This window comes from Lissotriton vulgaris, chromosome 8 (genome assembly GCF_964263255.1).
Source record: "Lissotriton vulgaris chromosome 8, aLisVul1.2, whole genome shotgun sequence".
In the NCBI taxonomy this organism is placed as follows: Eukaryota; Metazoa; Chordata; class Amphibia; order Caudata; family Salamandridae; genus Lissotriton; species Lissotriton vulgaris.
Window position 1 is genome coordinate 342149636 of NC_141696.1, and position 21724 is coordinate 342171359.

Genomic DNA, 21724 nt, shown 5'->3' on the forward strand with positions numbered 1-21724 from the left:
TTAAGCTGTCTCATAGGTCCTCAGCATCTGCTGCTCTGAAAGAACTTCATTGGCTCCAACTCCACAAAAGAATTATTTTATAAATCCTCTTAATCTCTTTAAGGGCTTCACTCAAACTAGGACCTAAGTACCATTTGGATAAATGTACTCCCTACATAACATCGAGAACCCTCAGGTCCCCATCAGCCAACCTTCTCAAATCATCCACATTCAGATGTAAAACTAAAGGATGAAAACAGTGACTGTTCCTGGAACTAAGGCCTAGAACAAGTTGCGAACCCATTTGAAACCGCAAAAAAACGAAATGCAATCCAGTAAACTGCTGAAAACATGGATATTCAGTTCCACAGATGAACCTTGCCTGTCCCTCATCTAGCCTTCCTGGGAACCACCTCTCGCCTCCTACTAGTGCCAGGATGCTCCTTTCGGAGTGGCAGTTAGCACTTTACAAATAACTTCATTACATTACATAAGAAAGCCCCCTCTCCGCCTGCACATTGTTGTGGATCTAAAGCAGACAACAAAGTGCAGGCCCTGCTGAATGTGTCCCAGTGTTTGCAAATTACACCGGGACGAATTCAGCATATTTTTCAGTGGGGCCCAACTTCTTGGCAGGGTGGACAGCGTCCACCCTGTGTAAATAGTGGTTTGACGCCGTCCACCCTTATGGACCCCCTACTCATGCCCTGTAAGCATGTGTGAATGGGTATGTGTGAGTGTCTGAGGGTGTGTGAATGGTTGTATGGATGAGTGAGTGGCTGTATGGGAAAGTGATTGAGTGGCTGAGTATGGGTAAATAAGTATGTGTGTGTGAGTAGCTGTAAGGGTGAATGAGTAGCAGTATGATTGGCTGTATGGGTGAGTGTCTGGGTGTGTGAGCACTTGTATGTGTGAGTGAGTGGCTGTGTGAGTTTCTGTATGGGTGATTGACTGGATGTGTGAGTGGCTGTAAGAGTGAGTGAGTGAGTGTGTTAGTGGTTATTTGGGTATGTCAATGAGTCTGTGAGTAGTTGCATGCATGGGTGTGTGTGTATGAGAAGTTGTATGGGGTGTAAGTGGGTGTGTGAATGATTCTGTGGATGATGTAATCAAAGATGCCATCAGTGATGTCACGGACCATGTCATGAGTGATGTAATATGTGAGGTCATTAGCAGTACATTGCGAGGGTGTAATTTATAGTTAGCTCAGGTAAGTATAACTGCTGAATTTCTATGATGTTGTACAAGTGAAACCTTAGCCTAACTATATGTCCTTGTGAGCTTTGTTTTTTTGGTGAATATATATACATAATATAAATGTTGACGTCAGCTGATGTGTCCATCCCCTTTCGACTGCCACCTCTTAGACCCTGATTACAGGATCATGGAGCACATTTTTCACATGTCCAGCACGGTTCATGCTGGCACATTTGAAAAAAAATACGGTTTGTCGTGTTTCTACTGCTCCACCCATTACTATCAGTTTTCCATACGTAACTTTGGATACAACATTTGCCAGTAAAGGGCCGCTCTCTGGCCGTCAAGGGCTGGGGACATCTCGAGGATGCTTCATTCAGAACATGGGCACTGCTGCTTGCCAGAAGCTCGGATAGAGTTAAAGAGAGCGTGTAAAGGCTGACACCAGTACCACCCTCTCTGTGATGAGACGGAACCGCCCTCTCAGTGAGGTCACGTTCTATGGCCAGACAGACTCGCTCTCTGTGACGTAGTAGCCCATCTTTCGTTGCTAAGCGCGTTGCCAAGGCGCCTGGAAGCCAAACAACGCTGTCTCCAGGAACCACAGCGAACACCAGGAGCCACCAAGTGCGAGGACCGGCTTCAGCATGGCGCTACCGCTCCTGCCCGGGAACACCTTCAACAGGAATGTGAGTTACAAACCTGGGAATGCCCAGCCAGTTGGGTGTGAGGGGAGAGGGCTCTACTACAGTGGGCGCAGCGGAAACAATAGTACTGGCTGCTATAATTTGAGTACACGCATAAGCCGCCAAAGAACGGAAAATAATAGATTTTAACGTTTTTTTCGGAACTTCAGATGGTATTTTCTCTTTTATTAAAGTGTCAGAATCAGAAGCCTCCCGTGCCCTCCCTAAAGACAACACCGGAGGGCGCATTAAATGCTTCCTTGTCTTGGCTTTCGAGAGACTATAGCGGAGGCTGCCCATCTCCACGAGGGGTCCGATCGCCAACCACCGGCACAGCCAAAATGAGTGAATATTCTTGGAAATACTTCTCTGATGTTCATCTTGAGACCTTTGCAGTTGAGCCGAATTAGCGTAACTCTCATTAATGTTTTTATTACACAAGAAACAGTCAAGAAACTTTGACTTGACTTGAATGGCTTGACTCCGTCATACGACGGAGCCATCAGAGGTCCTGTGATAGTCTTACAAACAGGAAGCAGTGAAACAGTGCTGATGCATGGTGAATTTTGAACGTTCTCTCACCGCTAGACACACAGCGGTTAACCAAGGATTCATTTCCACATATGGACGTTTTAATTACGGCTTTTCTAATTGGAAGTTTGAATGCTATGGCACACCATTAACGGGTTGCCCACTGCATCGCTGGGGGCTCCACTTGTTCATACTTAGGTTCCCTCCCCTCCCCTGTCCTGAGAAAGACCCGTAGCTGAGGAGTTTACTTACCCCCGTGCCAGCTGGTTGAAACATGTAGCGTGCATCAGAATGTACATAAATAAATAACATAGAAGAAAGACTACCTTACACCCCCCCTGTTTGGGGCTTGCACCCTTTTGTTTTTCCCCGCCCTTTGGAGACCTTCACAGATGAAGCACCACTGTGATAAGAAGAAATAATAACAACGAATACGTCCTAAATGACCTTAGGGGCAGTCTTTCCTCATTGCCAAGGATAGTTAACCTTAGCACGAAAAAAACTTGGCAAAATCAATTCTGAATTATTTCTCTTTACCCTTCTTGCCTCTTCACATGAGCACTATTTCTCTGCTCTCTTCCACTCACTTCTTGGTAGTAACCACCCCCTCCCTTAATCCAATTGGGAGTTGTATTTTATGTTTTGGAGTAACTAAGAATAAATTGCCATTAAGCTAAACACTGTGTGCTTTTGGCCTAAACCTATCAGTGGATACTGTTTTATATTGTGAATGCATTTGGCTTGTATTTCCTTCTCCCTTTACCTTGCAGGATTTAATTGTGCATGATTATTTAGTATACCGTTTTCAGTTTGTTGATCTGGTAAGCTGAATAGTGCAAAGCCACATCAATCTTTCACTTTGCTCCCACCCAACAATTCTTCTACTTTTCACACTATATTAATTTTGTTTGGACTATGCTACTCCATTTTGGATCTTACCGAACTAAAATAAAACATATTGGGCTCAAGGTACCTACCCACTCTGAATATTGATACGTAAGTGCCCATGGAATACGATGTGACATACCACATTTCTCCATCGTTCCTTGGTTTAGGAACATACATTAATAGTTATTGAGACATTGATTGGTAGAACAGATTGACCAACCTTTTGGAAAGGAATGAGTTGTCCCTGTGGGAGCTACCCATTGTAGGGAGTAGGATTTATAAGAGTTTGTGTCCGGGTCTGACAGCTTGGTGCTACTCATGCTAAATTAAAAGTCCTGCACATTTAAGGCCCCATGGGTTTCTAGGTGGCTTTAATTCTGTTTCCTCAGTACCTTTGATGCCTACCATGCATATTAGACCTATGGTACATAGAGGCAGCAGGGCGTCAGTGAATGGGCAGAGTTTAATTCTTCGCTAGTTGAGGAGTCTCTTGTTCACGATCACATAAATGTTTGTAATTTTCTGTGGAAATGAAAATCACACACAACCCAGACCTCTCCCTCAAGTCCTTGCACCAACAAGGGCTTGAAATATGGAGACATGACCTAATCTTTTACATGCATTTTCTCACACAGAGTAAAACGAGTTTGAAATCTTTCAATGACATCAGTAGAGACCAGTAGAAACGCGTTAATTTTTCGCATAGAAATGTGAGTAAGCAATATTGATTTTGACATGTTACATTTAGTACTGATCCATGTGGGGACAGAGATGTAGTGGGGAAAGTGGCGTTTTCTACCATAGCTCAAATCAGAATGTTTGCTCACAGCTTGAGATGGAACAAGAACTTCACCATCATTTATTTGTATTTTAGTGTAATTCCATGCAGCAATTTTTGAAATATTTCTGTTTCAAAAACATGTTGGGTTGCCATTGAAGTTAAATTACAAAGGAGTTTTTATGCATCATATCCATTCATTTGGAAATCTGGATCAGTGGGTGCATAGTTTGACAAATGAATCCAATTGGAAGAGGGAGCATTTTTTTATGTGACTAAATGCTGGATACATGGGTCCATGGAAGGCTCAAATGTCCAGGCAATCTGATTAGCTCGCAATAACTAACATTTTTGCTACAGGAGCCATTACAGGATTCCAGGCGCTGAAGCCTGTGTCCTGAAAAAACAGTGCCCCCAAAATTACCCAAAAATATTTTCATAACTGGATTCATGGACCCTGCTTCAATTCTACGGATACACGAAGCACATTTTTTAAACATTTAAAAAAAGTGTTGCAGGTCCCCCACCCCGCTAGAAAATACCACAGTGCTAAAATACATGGTTAAAGACCTTGCTCGGTGAGAATTTCGGACCCAGGCACTGGTGCAGGCCTTTTCTAAGAGCCTGCTATGCAGAGCCAAAGACCAAGCTTATCATTTTTGTTACATTAAGTTTACATCGAGCAAAAGTGTTCAATTTTCTGAAAATGTTTGACATTTTCTTGTAAATAACAGTTTTTGAATTTTGGTAAATAAACTAACTTCCTTCTTCCATACCATCATCAAGGAGGGTTGACAGCCCTTCGACTGCGCTAATTCTAAAATTGCTCTCAAGAAATTGATTTAACATTCTGTCTCGATAACCCAGTTTACCCCAAGAGGCCGTCCAAAGATTCCTCAACTTCTTTTGATTCTTGTGACATGTAGTTATTTTAAACTGTACTTCGTCAAATTACTCAGGATTATCATTTCTACAACAACCGGGCTTTGAGCTATGCTCCAGGGGTGAAATTTGATTCAACAGTCCATTAATTAATATATTGTAAATCCTACAATTAAGAGTGGTTCATTGTAGGGGCTTCCATTATACTGAAGCAAGTTCACCTTAGAGTTTCTTCAAAAGTTGGGAATCTACCGAAACCCACCCTGCTTGCAGTTCTATTATCCTACGAGAGGCTGGGGAGACCACTTGGTTCCCGACGACAGATACTTAACCGGCTCTTTTGTCAGAAAGTCTGGGGACATCTTAAGGATTTTGGGGGCCCTAGGACAAACGGATTTTGGGGGCCCCTTTTCAGATCAGCTTTGAATTTAGGATCCAGTTTCAGCTCTTTCATGCCCTCTTTGGCCAGGTCACTGGCCCAAATTCTGAGTATGTTTAGATCGAAAATCAGTGATAGTGACTTATGTTTTCAATATTGTAACACAACAGCAGCTCACTAACATTACTGAAAATAATCTCTGTGACACCCTCCCCTTTCTCAGATGGGAGGTCCTGTTTGTATCTAAAAGAAACTTTTTTTATGGATGTTGCAAGAGACATAAACACAACGTTTGTCCGCAAAACGACAGTAATAGACTCCCACACATCACCCACATTAAAAAATACACGAAAGGAAAACGTGATTTGCAACTATCTGTTTAGGAATTATTCAAGGTCATCAGAGCAAGACTCTGACAATGCTGGCTCTATCAGGGCTTTCTCTGAAAGTTTGGGGCACTGGGCCAGAGCCCACTTTGTCCATGGCTTAAAATGTCTCTAAGAAAGCCTTTTGCTGGATGGCAGTCTACCAAAGACTACCACATGGTAAGCCCATCTTTCATTTTTACGCCCACCACGAAACATATGGGGGTTACATATGGGGGACAAAAGCATCAATGACCCCTTATACGTGCTTCTTTTCGGAAGCGTCCTCCCCATTTTGACAGAGTCACATTTTGCAAAAGAAAACCATGCTGACATAGTGGTAACCTTTAAATATGGTGGGCTGACGTTTGGTAAGGCAGAGGCAAAATCGGACTGGCCTGTAGGGTTACCTGGCAGTCCCCAAAGGGCTGATCTGACAGATGAGTCTATGGAGCATGTTCTATTGTCTTGTGGGCTGTTTTTAGTGTTGAGTTCTCTGAAATGACCACAAATATTTCCTGCAGCAAGCACACATCCATGCAGTCTCCCATACCTTATAAAATACTAATACAGAGTGTCTTTGTAAGTTAAAAAAATGCACAGATTTGCAAATGTGGGCCACATTTTTGGGGTTTTCTGATTCGCTAATGGGGACCACTTTTAATTTTGTACCTTGGCCTACTTTCTGTCCCAGTCCGACCTTGGGCAGAGGTGGGGCCCCTTCCTCCAAATACAGCATGACAGCTGGCTCCTCAACTCCTCATTAGCCAATTAACCCAATCCTATTGTGAGTTAGAGCAATCACTAATTTATCTAAATTTCTTTCCAATCAGCTAACTATTGTTGCCCCTAGTTATTGCTACTACCAATGCCTATTTAGTTTGAATGTCCAGCTGGAGTCCTGACTCTGCACAGTTACTAGTGAGTAATAATCACTTTCAATGCAGTGCACTAGAATGGAAAAGTACATTTTTGTAAAGTATGCACGTTAAAGTCTAGTAAGGAAGAGGTACCACCAGACACAATTAGGGGATGGTCCAGGAAAATAAGCCAGCACCTTCCCAACTGGAGTCACTAAGTAATATCTGAAAGAGTGTAGACAAAGCAGATCCTATCACATCCATGACAGTGGCTGTGATACAGGTTGTGGGTGGGAATTTGCTTCATGAGCAACATGCTTCATGATTTTGTTTCACCGATATCTGGTCTTGGTAGCGCCTTAGTGATACCATATACCTCTGCCGAGGTGGAAATCAACTTATTTTCCATCTTTTTTAGTGACATTATTCGGTGCAAGCTCAGGGAAGCAGGAGACTCCTCCAAACAACTGGTACTGCTGACCCATAGAAATGTGGAAAGAATCCAACTGATGATTAGCCACTTTCACCAGCAGTATCCTTGATCATCGTGATATGATGCACACAGAGACTTGAGGTCACCACCAGATGTTGTGTCCTGTGCTTATAGAACTCTAAAATCTGACACCATCAGTAAATCCTGCTAACACTCAGGACGCAAATAGAAAGTTGTTAGAAACAGTGGGATAGAGGCAGGATTTCCATGTCCAAATTTCACCATGTATTCCCAAATCAAATTTGTATAGGGAAAACTGATTGGAAATAGGAAACATGTGCAATGGACATTATTTCTTATTCTGTGCATGAAAACGTGGAATTGGGCTGTATTTTCATCCCGGCGAAAACCGCAAGGCGCATTATCCCTATTTCTTCAGAAAAGAAGAGGACGGTAATCAGTAGCGGCTCCTGGAGGGAGTGCTGTCGGATGGTGAGGAGGGCGGGGGAGGAACAGGGTGGGGGGTAGTAAACTTTGGATTAAGGCTGAACGGAGTTCAGTAACTAAATAAATAAAACAAATTATATTGCGAGCTGCATCGCCGGTTTGGCGTTGCAGCGCGTGCAATGTAATTCGTTTTATTTATTTATTTAGTTACTGGACTCCGTTTGGCCTTAATCCGGAGTTTACTGCCCCCCACCCTGCCTCTCCCCTGCCCCGCCCCACCGCCCTGCTGCACTCCCTCCAGGAGCCACTAATGATGGTAATACTTGCCCTGTAGTAATAAGGGCCTCAATTTGCACACTGCACTGTTGGGTTGACTTGCAGATTATAGACAGAATAATTTCTTTCTGCACTATCTCGTGCTCTACTCTGCCAAGTATCACTCATCAAGGGTCAAAGTAACTCAAACCTAGTAGTTTTCCCATATTTACCACACCAGAGTGAATAGTACCTCTCCCTAGTGGAACCCTACTTGAGGATCTGCATACGGGCCCAAACAGGGGTTGCTATCCCCATTTCAACTCCCTGGTGTTGAAATGGGGATAGCAACCCCTAAAGATGGGCAACTGTCATCCCTCCCCACCATGGTCCCCAACAATATTTCTGTCCCCCTCTGGGCTGACTGGGGGAGGGAGAGGTTCCCTGATCTGCCCACCAAAAGGGGGCAAAAAGTCCACAAGACAGGTTGGCTTTCAGCTAATAAAAGATTACTTAGCTGCAACAAAGGCTTCATTTGTCCACTAACAAGAATGAATATTGCGAAATTAGCTGTTATATTCAGCTACTATTTACCATCTGTTTTTAAGGATGTACCTTTACACCTCTGTTATTAAGGATGCCATGCTCAATTAAATCAACATATGATTAGTCTTTATAGTTTTAACTCTAGCCCAGGATACAGGTATTAATACTAGGGATAGTCTTAGCACTTCACATATGCAAAACAAGTTAACTATAAAACTGTGTGGGTGCTTAAATGTTGTTTCGAACATCAGCCAGCTTCAAGCCACTCGCATGTGTTGCAGCGATGAAAATTGAGGTGTGCATACCTGCCAACTCACACAGAGCCATTGTGTGACACACGATATCGACTTCCATCACACAGTCTCCCAGTAAGTAGCCAATATCACACAGTGGCAGGGAAACGAGTTGAAAACCCACTGTAAACGGTGGTTTTCCAGCTTGTTTTCTGAGGCTTTGATCTGCCGACCTCCATTTAGAGGTGTACAAACACCGCACAACATCGGCACCAGCCTCAGCAAGCTTTTTATTTTTTGGAAGGTAGGAGCTTGGGGGCGGGGTGGGGTTCAAAAGTGCCTCGTAGGTACTTCTGAGCACAAGGCCCTGCCTACTTCAAGGCCTCTCCCCTCCTCACACGGTGCAGTTGTTCTTCAAGTTGGCAGGTTTGGGTGTGGTAGGTGAGATGATTTTCCCAGGTTCACGGGTGCCCAATTTATGAAAGCAGTGGTCAAGGTTTAGAGCTAAATCCTCAATTCTCTTGTCAAAGACTGCCCCATACCATTTCTCCTGGCTTAGCCAAATAATTATGGTATTGATGTATAGGATTGTGAAGGGGTTGTGCAGTTAGTAACTGGCAAAGTATGCCACATAGAATGCAAAGGATATATTTTTGCTTTACAGAGGTGCTGCCTGGGTCAAACATATTGTTCAAATGTAGCACTAAAGGAGGAGGGGGTAACAACATTTTTTTTTTAAAGACCTTTATTGAGTGTATGCGCATAAGTGAGAGATGATGCATTTCAGGGCCTACAACCCATTGGGCCGGCCGCTACAAGTATATTCATGACGAGCATTATTCAATAGTACACAGCCGTGTGGCCGATAACCCTGAGGTCCGGCGGCGCATGTTCCCCCATTTCTCATACATCCTCCTCCGTCATATTTGTAGCTACTGTCAGGTCTTAATTTTTTTTTTTTCTTATTTTTTTTTTAAACTTTCATCAACCATAACTCAAAACTATGTTCAAGATAGATACCCACAGTTAGCTGTCATTACCTTGTCTGTTACTATTCACTGATTAGTGTCTTCGCAGCCTGTTATTAGATCACGTGTCAAATCACAATCACGGTGCTGCACCCAACGTCACTATTTAGCTGTATTGCCCACCCATATCATCTAGACACCTTCCTCATCTTCGTCTGAGCTTACTTCGTCATCCTCTGGTAAGGGATCACACAATTCACCTCTGTACACATTCCAAGCGGAGCACACCTTGTTCCATTTACGGGGACAAGCCCTAAGTACATACACTGCCCTCTCTGTGAACATTAGCAAGTCCATGTTCCTACTCCACATGGACGCCGTGGGCGGCTCCGAGGCTCCCTATTTTTGTGCAATGTCTCTTTTGGCTAACATTACTGCCAATGTGGCCCATATGAGTCCATACCTTGTCAGATCGTTCGGCTCCCAGATGTTTAATAGGCATTTGCGTGGTTCGAGGATAAGAGAAACTTTGAGTGTCTGTGAGATAGTACGCATGACTTGCCGCCAAAATTCTACTATTGGGGGACAGTCCCAAAGCGTGTGGAACAGTGTACCCTCCTCTCCACAGCCACGAAGACAGAAGGGGGTTGGGGCTCTATGTATCTTGTGTAGCATGCATCGTGTGTAATAAATGCGATGTAAGATTTTGAGTTGCACTAATCTGAATTTTGCCGATATGCCCACTTCTTTGGGGGATGCCAGTGCCTCATTCCACTCTGAATCATCAATATCACCCACATCCCCCACCCATTTCTCTCGTAATGCCAATGTGGGGTCTTTCAGATTGTTGATCAGTTTTTTATACGTGAGTGAGGTAGCTCCCTGTTGCATAAAATCTGTAAGTAATCTGTCTTCCAGTAGGGAGGAGTCTGGCACTTCACTGCCCCGTGGTATAGTCTGCAGTAAGGCGTGTTTGATTTGAATGTACCTATACAGTTCGTTCGGGCCTAGCCCGTAGTGCTGCTGGAGCTGCACGAATGTGATTACAGTGCCCTTTTCCCACATATCCCCCACCGTGGAGATCCCAATACTGTCCCACTGTGCAAATCCTTTACTCTGCCGTAGTCGCCCTAGAGCCTTTGTGTCCCAGAGGGGGGTTAGCTTAGTAATCTTCCCCTTCCAACAACATTTTTTTTTTTAATTACAAATACCTCTGATTGGGACAGATGCTGCTGCACCTCTTTCGTGCCTTAAGTGTGCATCTCAGAGAGCCCTGCAAGAGAATCATTCAGTGCTTGTTTTGTGCTGGTGTTTGCTGGCGCTCAGCACCTGCACTTAATTGTTAACAATTGTTAATTTATGACAGTCCGCCACATGGTGGCACTGTCGATGTTTGTTCAGAGCATATTAGTCTAACAATTAAATGCCCACTTAAAAAAAATTAAGTCTAGTGCTTTCAGGACACTATTACTGCTTTGGGTGGCCTGGAATTGTCCAAAGTGTCACATTTATAGGAGCGTGGTGTTTAGTGAGGAGGGTTTATACTGGCTTGTGGCTGGGGTGGCAGTTTCAGTCTGTAATGTAACCTGCTATGATCCCTTGGTAAATACCGTGGACTCTGGCACTTGCTTATTTGCAACTTAAGGAATGATATCGTTAATAAAGCAGGGAGACAAAAAAGGGTTGATATTGGTCAGGAACACAGTGCAATGAGCAATAAACACACTGTATCATGTGTTTTATGGAAAATTTTATTGTGTGGTCTATAATAATGTTTATTTCCTCCCAACCACAAACCTGCCAATATCTTGAAGATTATTCAATGCAAAAAGACCATAATACAAGTGAAGTGACAGGATGCAAGCTCTACTGCCCACAGTCCTACTGCCTCCTTAGGACTGAGTAGGTGACCACACTAAATGCAAGGGCTTCAAGACAGTGGGGGCGAGATAGAGAAAGTGGGGGAGGGACGGAGATGGCTGATTTATGTTTTTCTATGGACATGTCATATTGAAACGGGGCATTTCAGTAAATTTTGTGTTTTCAATAAATAGTAGTCACTTTGGTGTCATACATACAAAAGAGATATGCCAGACATAAGCAAACTGTAAGCTTGGAAATGTGGCACATTAGCAGACTGAAACATTGACCCTGCTTGCCATCCAGTGTACCATGAAACCTGGGGCTTCTCTTAGAGGATATGCCTTCCACTCTGGTGTGGTCGAATGTACATGCGCACAAACAGTGGCCTAGCGCAAAATGATGGGGCTTCTCTTCAGAATGTGATGAGGGACCCCGGCGTCTCCCAGATCGTACAGACATTCATTGGTCTTGGGCTCAAGGGGAGCCCCCTGAACGGCTGGACCCCACTACGCTGCAGGGGGCCTAGTCGAGAAAGCAGAGTGGCTTGCCCTAGCCTTTAACTATTTCTTATTCCATGCCATTGCACGCATCCTCCAAAACAAGAAAACCTGAACACCCCTGCACCGCGGGGGCTGCGGAGGCCTTCGTTAGGTCCCTGGCGCAAATAATTGTTTGCATGAAAAAGTGAGGGTAAGGACGGTGCACCAGAAACGAAGTCAAAGGGGGCTTCAAGTATATCCAAAATATCCTTTATTCCAGGGGTCTCCAAACCGGTCCTGGAGGGCCGGAACCATGCCAGATTTTTGGGATATCCCCATTGAGATGCATGTAGTTATTTTAAAAATCTGGCATGGATCCGGCCCTCCAGGACCGGTTTGGAGACCCCTGCTTTATTCTATAAGTTAATTTTTAAAATTCAACCACAGCCAATGCGTTTCGTTACTTCGAACTTCGTCAGGGCTCAAAAGTCTCAAAGGGCTCAAACCGTCCTGTGCTCATAGAGTCAAATTCATAAGACTCCTCTGTAGCGGCGAGTGGATCGAACCATGCAGTGAATCCCCGCATATATGCAAAATGTCGAATGGCGCAAAATATCAATTCATATTCCTCCGTTCAAGACTGGAGGTTCGCTTAGATCACCCCAACCTATACTTGCGGGTGACTGGACCAATATGGCGGCCTCTTGTCCTCCATAGGAATACGGAGGTATAGTCTTGGGGGTAGTAGTCACCCCAGATTGATACTGAGATAAAAAGAGCGGGCCAGTGTTGTAGCCTACCGTCCTTTTCCGCAGAGGCACGCTCCAAAGAAGTGGATTCAAAACAATGTATGCATGAAAAAATGACTGGGAAGATGTTGTGTGTTTCATGTCTTCCTGCATTCAGTATTATTGCTTGTCTTTAGAACATGTCTTGTGTCACCACTGAAAATGTTTCCCTCTGTTTCCAGCTAGGGAAAGAAAAATTCCACAAATCCCAGCATTTTGGCTACTCCAATCAGGTTTCTATGTTGCTGGGTGCTGAAAAGCCCGGAATAGGTGGCGAACCGTTGCTGGGTCAGAACCTGAAGCCCAAATACAGCGTGTACCCCAGAGGAATCGGCAGCGACGCTCCCTCCTGGGTAGCATTTGATAAACAGGTACGTCACTCATTCTTCCCTTGCATCGTTTTCTGACAGGATACGGGTGTGGTGTTGAGCTCTCACGCGCATAAACTGTCCTCATGAACGAGATCAGTCCCTCTTTGTATACAAGCCAACACTTGCGAACAGGTGAGAGAGGGATTCAGAAAATAAAAGAAGACATATAATTTTCTCATTAACTTACACTGAAGTAGCAGAGCCGGTCCTAGGCCTTCTGAGGCCTTCTGAGGCCCCGGGCGAAAGGGAAGATGTGAGGCCCCTCTAAGTGCCTTACTGCCTGCGCGAGTGCGCTTTTCCCTACTCTGCGGGGCCGGCAGGGGGCCCCCTGAGCGCGAGGCCCTGGGCAGCTGCCCATACCGCCCATGCCTAGGACCGGCCCTGTGAAGTAGGTAAATGTAAAGTGCTAAAAGGGCATTTTTGTGTAAGTAATCTGGAGGCTTTTGCCTAAATCGACATTTTTGGCATGTATGTTTTTGGCACTTTAAATTGCACGTTGTTACTTTTTTCTTGCTTTCTAAAACAACAAAAATTCTTATCTTTCGGAAAGTCGGAGTCATTCCTCACTTTGACTTCACAATTTTCCACTTTTTAAAGGTTCTTATATTAGGAGGTATATCATTTTACATTTCAAACTTTTAACAAACAAAAAAAACTTTTACTGCAGTGACAGATGTCACCCTTGGAGACTGTTGCGTGCCAGAATATTAAAGGAGAATAGCCGAATTCTATAGCCGCAGGCAGGAGTATCATTATGTAGTACTTCTATACTGACACCTACAGGCTACCTTAAGAATGGCCTTTGCCGAAAGTGACACTGCTTTCATCTTGACACCAACAGAGCAGCAAAATAAAAGTGATTTGAGATGCAACAAACTAATAGGAGACCATCGTCTAATAAATAAAATCTAATTCATATCCCCAGCATGTGCCTATATACATTTCTTTCACGGGTCAGAATCCATTTTATGTCATTAGTTATTGCGCCCATTAACTGCATTAGTCATTTTGATCCAGCCGTATTCATTGCTTTGTCTGCATTGCCATAATTGCATGAGCCGTTTATTTAGGAAGGCGCAGTCTCACCACTCACCTGTGTGCATCATCAGATGCTTACAGGTGTTGGACTTGTAGACCTGGTAAACACAGGCATGGAAATAGTGGGCTACACAGAATGGCCTGGTGTGTGTACCGCTCTGTGCCATTTTAATGAGGCAGAGAAAACAAAGATAAGCCTGTCCAATCTTTTTATGTGAGGAGTTCTCCGCGCCGACTGCGGAGTCTCCACAGTCGTAAACTTACTATTAACTCATAGTTTCTGAATAACAAAAAATAGTAAACTTACACAAAAGTGTACGTTTACTTTTGTGAATCAGGCCCATAGTGCGGCCACATTTCTCAGCTCATTTCGTGACTCATGTGTGCCTTTGCCATAAACTAAGAGATCCGGGCACACGCAAGGCAGGTCTGGGCTGCGCGGTGCACTGAGGAGTGTGGCTGAACTAAGGACCTCATTAGGGTTGCAATGGAGCGGTATCTGTCAGGGGACACAGTCCAGGGCCATTATCAGTAACCATGGGCGGAACACTACGCTACGCTCATGGAGTGTGCGTAGTTTGCGCAACTACGCGCTATGCGAATTGCACATAGCACAGTGCAAAAACGCGTAGCGTAGCGGGCATTTTTTGCTCGCTTGCGGTCCTCAACGTCAAGTTGGCGACCGCGAGGAAGCAAAATTACTATCCTGGAGAGACTTTTTTCCTCGTTCGCGATCAGCAACATCAAGTTGCCGATCGCAAGCATCGAAAATAAACCTTCCGGCAAGATTCTCAATGTGGGGAGGTCAGGTTTCTCATTGCGAGTGGTCGTGTATGCTTGCGACCGCTCGCGATGAAAAACTACCAGTACAAATCTACTTGAGCGGCAGAAAACGACCGCTTGCACTGTGCAAGATGCCATTTGCAATGATTGCACAGTGTGGACAAGCATCCGGCACTGTGCAATCAGTGAGAACAGCATTTCCCCTACCGCACTATGCAGTTCGTGTAGCTATGCGTAGCGTACATAGTGCGAAGTTCACTTTGCGTCGCTATGCGTTGCGCTACTACGTGAACTATTCCCAGGGTTAATTATGAGTAGCCTGCTATGTCTGAGCTTGGAATTACTGAGTCTGAAATGACCAGTCCAGGCAATCTTGGGCCCGAAATACCGCACCATGACCTGGATGCAGACCCACAGTACTTGCTGCACCCAACCCATGCCTGCCCTGCACCTGCACAACAGGGGGAGCTGCACATTCTCCCATCAGCTATCCCCTTATATTCCCTGCCCTGTGGGCTACCGCTCTGCTCAGTTAGACGAGGCTCAGTGTTCTAGCACCCACATTTTCTGGGTATAGGCACAATGCATGCAATTATACTGCCCTGAAAAGTGCATTAGGCTTGGTATGCAAGTGCAGTCCAGACACATTTTCTGACCTGCATAGACCTCTGCTAAGACACAAGCAGATCAGGTAATGCTTCCCCTGACAGGCGACACCCTCCCTTATTTACCCCTGCTCTATACCGCACCCAGTTCACATTGTGGTAAATGTAAGTATTAATTCCCAAGACACTGAGAAATGTGTGCATAATATTGTCAAGCAAAACTGGGTGTTCACAACTGTTCCTCATCCTGTGGGATTTAACTTGTAATGAGTGTAGTTAGGCGCAGAGATACTAGCTGAAATCATCAATTCAGGCCACTCAGTGTTGACAAGGCTATTTGCAGAAGTTTAATCTCAGCAACCTCAGAATGATGCTTTAAGCAGACCAGGCTCACGTAGCCCCTCCCATTCATCTTTTAACTGCACCTAGTGATTAACTTTGCAGTTTCATTTCTTAATACAATAAAGAATGTCTAGCCTCCACGGAGTAGGATGAAGAGTTTACTAAAAGTTCTGAACTAAATGTATTTTTCTCAAGGCTACGTTATCTATCCCAGACTTCATGACATACTATATAACCCTTGTGTCCTCATGTATCTGACGCTGTGAGCACAAAATCCCACAGTCTAGTAGTGAGTCCTCAAATGTATTCTGTTGCAACTGTTTCTCTTTTGCATGATTCCTGTTGGTTGTGAGCCTGAGAACCACTCGTGTCATGAATGTATGACCCTTTAGTTTAAAATCCCATAAAAGTGTGTGATTTTACAATGTTGGGAGGAGTCCTCTCAAATCTGTGTCATGTACTCCTGTCGTGAATGTATGAACCTTTTGTTTAAAATCCCATAAAAGTGTGTGATTTTACAATGTTGGGAGGAGTCCTCTCAAATCTGTGTCATGTACTTCTGTCGTGAATGTATGAACCTTTTGTTTAAAATCCCATAAAAGTGTGTGATTTTACAATGTTGGGAGGAGTCCTCTCAAATCTGTGTCATGTACTCCTGTCGTGAATGTATGAACCTTTTGTTTAAAATCCCATAAAATTGTGTGATTTTACAATGTTGGGAGGAATCCTCTCAAATCTGTGTCATGTACTCCTGTCGTGAACGTATGAACCTTTTGTTTAAAATCCCATAAAAGTGTGTGATTTTACAATGTTGGGAGGAGTCCTCTCAAATCTGTGTCATGTACTCCTGTCGTGAACGTATGAACCTTTTGTTTAAAATCCCATAAAAGTGTGTGATTTTACAATGTTGGGAGGAGTCCTCTCAAATGTGTGTCATGTACTCCTGTCGTGAATGTATGAACCTTTTGTTTAAAATCCCATAAAAGTGTGTGATTTTACAATGTTGGGAGGAGTCCTCTCAAATCTGTGTCATGTACTCCTGTCGTGAATGTATGAACCTTTTGTTTAAAATCCCATAAAAGTGTGTGATTTTACAATGTTGGGAGGAGTCCTCTCAAATCTGCGTCATGTACTTCTGTCGTGAATGTATGAACCTTTTGTTTAAAATCCCATAAAAGTGTGTGATTTTACAATGTTGGGAGGAGTCCTCTCAAATCTGTGTCACGTACTCCTGACGTGAATGTATGAACCTTTTGTTTAAAATCCCATAAAAGTGTGTGATTTTACGATGTTGCCAGAAGTCCTCTCAAATCTGTGCGAGTTTTCTTTCTGAGCGCTCCTGAGTTCTTGATTCTCTGTATTTTGGGCTTAGCACATATAATGAATTATTAATTGATTTACTGCAATTAAGTCTTTACCACTTTACCACGAAATCTGACTTCGTGGTAAATTGCGAAAAAAGAGTAAAAAGCACTTTAGTGCATTTTTTTCTTTTGCATGTTACACACACACATGTCCTCTGGACATGTGTGTGCGCAACACCTGTTCAAATGTGCATTTGAGGGGTGCTACAGGGTGTGCTTTGGACACCCCTGGCACCCTTCAAATCGCAATCTTATTTGCGATTAGCAAATTGCTAATTGCAAATAAGGAATACTCCCCATTCATTCCTATGGGCCTTTTGGCCCATAGGAATGAATGGGGAGTTTTTCCTTATTTGCGATTAGCAATTTGCTAATCGCAAATAAGGAATCAGTAGGAATCGCAATAATTTTTGCTAATCCTACATGAATCCCGTTTTGCGAGTCCTTAATAGCGAATCGCTATAATTCGCTATTAGGGCCTCGCAAAACGGGAGATTGATGAATATGGCTGATAATTTCTCAACTCAAATTCACGGTTCTTGAGACTATCCCACAACGCTCAGACATGGATCCCTTGAAACAAAGACTAAGAGCCGAATTTCACTGGATTAAGAAACTTAATTCTGCTCATCCATTCGGGATGAATGATCGTGTTGAACATTCTTGTTTTCTATGATTGTTTATTGTTAATATTGCATTGCCCTTCGAATTACTCTGGTCCCCGTCAAATATCACATAACATTTGTCTACTTTCACATTGCATGTATCTTTGAATTCCGTTTGGTGTATTCCTTCTACCGTGGTTTCCATTGTTTCACGTATGTCAATTCACGTTATTATTTTCTACACGTTACATCCGTTCACTTCCTTGTTGTGATTCACTTACACTCTAATCACATGACGGGTGCTGTATTCCTTAGTCTCCACTCATTGGTTAATCTCCCGATCACGTGACCCCCGTTTAAACTCATTTGCACTGTTCTCCTTGAACCGCGTAAACCGGCCACAGCCTGCAGAGTTACGGCGTTGTCCGATCCTTCGTAAGTGTTTTATCACCTGTTGTCTACTCCATTACTGTTTCTATTTCTGCACAGATACTTTGTCCGTATATCACGTTTCGTGGCAGTTATTGGGTATGCATGTAGCTTACTCTTGTTATTTCTGGTTAATTCTTCACAAACTTTCTCATACACATTTTCTGTTGTCACTCCGTGCACTGGTTAATACAGTTTTCGCCTATCAGACACACGAATAATTTGTCACTTGTAAATTCTTTCGGGTTACCCTCGGTAGCACGTTTGACACGTAGTATGTTAGTGAGTAATACTTTATTGCTGTTGGAGTAACTAATTTGGTCCTGTGTTATCTATTGTTTTCAGACCCCTGACAAAGGGTCATGGTTTCTGACCCGAAATGCATTGGGTGGACGTAAAAAATACATGGAATCGTATTATTGCGACATACTATTGTTATTATGCACGCAACAAAACATGGTTTATAAATCACTGCCTATCAATGGATTGAAGATTTTATAAACTTGAAGCATGAATAAATGAAAAATTGAGAAGAAACCCATCAGTTTCATTGTTAATTGAGCGTATAATCACAAGGGTAGTTGGGTCTACCCACAACATTCATTATTATTTATTTAACAGCACACAACTCACCCTGTAGGGTATCCTGATGCTGAAGTAGGAACTGTATGGGCATAGCCAGGGTCAGTGCTAGGTGAAGTGCCACCAAGGGGTACCACTGGTGAGTGAGAGTTCAAAGCAAAAGGATCAGTAGCGTCCCATGGAGGGAGTTCCGTGGGCGGTGAGGCGGGGAGGGGGCAGGGGGGAGGGGCAGGGTATCTTTGAATTCAGTCTACCCACAACATTCGTTATTGTGTTCAAAGGCACGGTTTGACTACGTGCGACGATTAGAGCGCCACCACGAACTATTGATTTCTCAGTTAAAGTTTTTTTTTTAAATTGAGTCCACAGGGATAATACATTGTCTCACTATTAAATAAATACACATAACATAAAATAACGAACGTGAAGTAACGTGATGTGACGTGACGTAACATAACATAACATAGCATAACATAACATAACATAACATAGCATAGCATAGCATAGCATAGCATAGAGGAGGACTCAGTTGGTTATGGTGACAAGCCAATGATAATATCTAGAGGCCTGATTGATTCACTAGGAAAAAATATTTCTGGTGCCATAGGTTTGCTCTGTTTATAATGAAAAGATATGATAAACACAATAGGTCTGAAATACTGAATGTGAAAAACATATGGTAAAGTAAGTAGGCATTTAAGGGTGGAATGTTATTTCTCTGTAGTAAAACCTTCAGAGGTACTTTGTTCCATGAAATGTCACAGATTACCTTTCAAGGATTTTGGATTTTGGTTTCTACCTCAGACAAACCTGGGGCAGTCCATATTGACATACTGCATGGGGTAATCGTATAGCCTACATCACTCATTGACTCCCAGAGAATGATGCCATTTTCTTATCACATGTGTACATCCACCTGAAAATTAGTGTTTCTGTGTCAGGGTTGGTTGGCTAGTATTATAGTTTTAAATTGTCCCTTTTATAGTTTACCTTTCATTTCTTTGTTTATCCTCCTTTCACTTTAATGTTTCTTTAGTTGCATGTTGTGTATCTTTGTTTAATCATTCCATATTGGGAAACACTTTGGTTCTAATGTAGCAGCAAAACTGGAACTTTAAAACAACAATGCCTCTGCAAGGTGGACACCTGCTGCTATGTTTAGATTTATTATTGCAAATAAATCCCCAACATGTTTAGACAGCAGCATGTTTTCTTCTTTCTTCTTGTATTCTATTTTTTATCTTGCATATGTTGTTGAGTTTGTGTGTATTTTATTGTGGTTGTGTCAGAGTGTAAATTCAAGATTGAGTCAATGAATGGATGAATGGATGTGCAAGTGCAAAGATGAGTGACAGAGTGTATGCATGATTATGTATTGATTGCCTAAACACATCAATGACACAAAAGGCACTTTCATCCATAGGTACTCACATAGCCATTGTTATATTTCATAACTAGCAGGAACATGTGCAATTGAGGTTAAATAAATATTCATTACAGTGAGAAATAAACATTGGACATTCGAATAAACTAATGCACATTGAGTCTGATGAATGTACATTTGATGTGCTTAAAGAATATTATTAGTAGTTTCAACAAATGTTTTTAAAATGCATGCCTCTGTCAAGCATGTATTACAACATGTTGACCTTATAATGTTATAATGTGTTGTAGTACAGCATGGTACTTTACCACACATTGGGTGTTGTAATGGCATATCTATACTACTACTATAAAGAGAGAGCTGAAACCTTTGAGGCTGGTAAACTCAAGACGTACAGCATCAATCACAACACCCAATACAGCATTGTAAAGGGGAGTTGCAGCAGATGGACATAGGCTATACAGGTGGCCACCATATACACTAGAAACATCAAAGAACCTTAGGGGTAAAGTAGTCCCTTGTGGGCGTTGGCGGGGGCATGGTCGTGGGCAAGTCAAACTACACACAATAATACTTTGTGGCCGTAACCGTTGTCAGAGGGGCGTGGGCGTGTCAAACTACACACTCAGAGGGCCGTGGGCATGTCAGGGGCATGGTCGTGGGCATGTCAAAGTACACACATTATACTTTGTGGGAATAAACGTTATCAGAGGGGCGTGGGCATGTCAAAGTACACACTCAGAGGGGCGTACCACAACAGCGTTCTCAGAGGGGCGTGCCACAAATTTTAGAACAAGGGCCGTGGGCGTGTCGGGGGTGTGGTCGTGGGCCTGTCAAAGTACACACATTATAGTTTGTGGGCATAAACGTTATCAGAAGGGCGTGGGCGTGTCAAAGAACACACTCAGAGGGGCGTACCACAACAGCGTTCTCAGAGAGGCGTGCCACAGTTTTATAACAAAAAAATGGCCGCTTCATTCAGTGGCGCACCTTTCCATTCACGAGTTGTAATCACTTCTCACACGTCCGTATAGAAGCCACAAGGTGTGCCTCATTCACACACATTGCCATTCAGGCGGCGTTAACAATATATGTTGCAACGCAACCTTTGTGGCCATAAGCGTTACCGATCTCAACCGGGGAAAAACACTTTTACAATAAAAAGGGTCGAGGCTGACGCAAGCAATGTGCGCGCACATTCACGCTCCACCTTGCCCTTCTCATGACGACACATTACTCATATATAGTGCGCAGATAACTTTGTGCGCTGATAACTTTGTGGGCGTCAGCTTACTCACAGGGGGATGCGCTACAATTGTGAAAAAAAGGGGCGCGGTTTTCGCAGAAGCGGTTCGGATCACTTCTCAAAAGTACCTCTACAAAGAAGCTGCGCCGCATTGACTGATCCATCACATACAAACACCAATTCTTGAATAACTAAATTCACATTCACTCATTTACTTACGTTACATTTGTGACAAGTGGCTGCATGAAGGAAAAGAATAAAGGGGCGCAGAAGCGCAACATTCATTGACCGCGACATTCACGCTCCAATGGCTCCAGCGGGAACTAAAGGCAGCCTGACAAAAAGACGATCAAACACACTTCACAATTTAGTTTGACTCCAGGGCTCACACGGGGCCTCAAAACAGCCCTCACAACCA

General features: G+C 43.4%; 1 protein-coding gene across 1 annotated transcript in view; it reads left to right on the forward strand.

Moving 5' to 3' along the window:
- The first annotated feature begins 1808 nt into the window (after window positions 1-1808).
- EFHC2 (EF-hand domain containing 2) overlaps window positions 1809-21724 on the forward strand; it is a 413024-nt gene continuing 393108 nt past the window's right edge. The window contains exons 1-2 of the mRNA XM_086934106.1: window positions 1809-1865; window positions 12740-12928. Of these exons, the coding sequence (XP_086790232.1) occupies window positions 1824-1865; window positions 12740-12928 (231 nt within the window). The 5' untranslated portion in view covers window positions 1809-1823. The remainder of the gene's footprint in view (window positions 1866-12739; window positions 12929-21724) is intronic.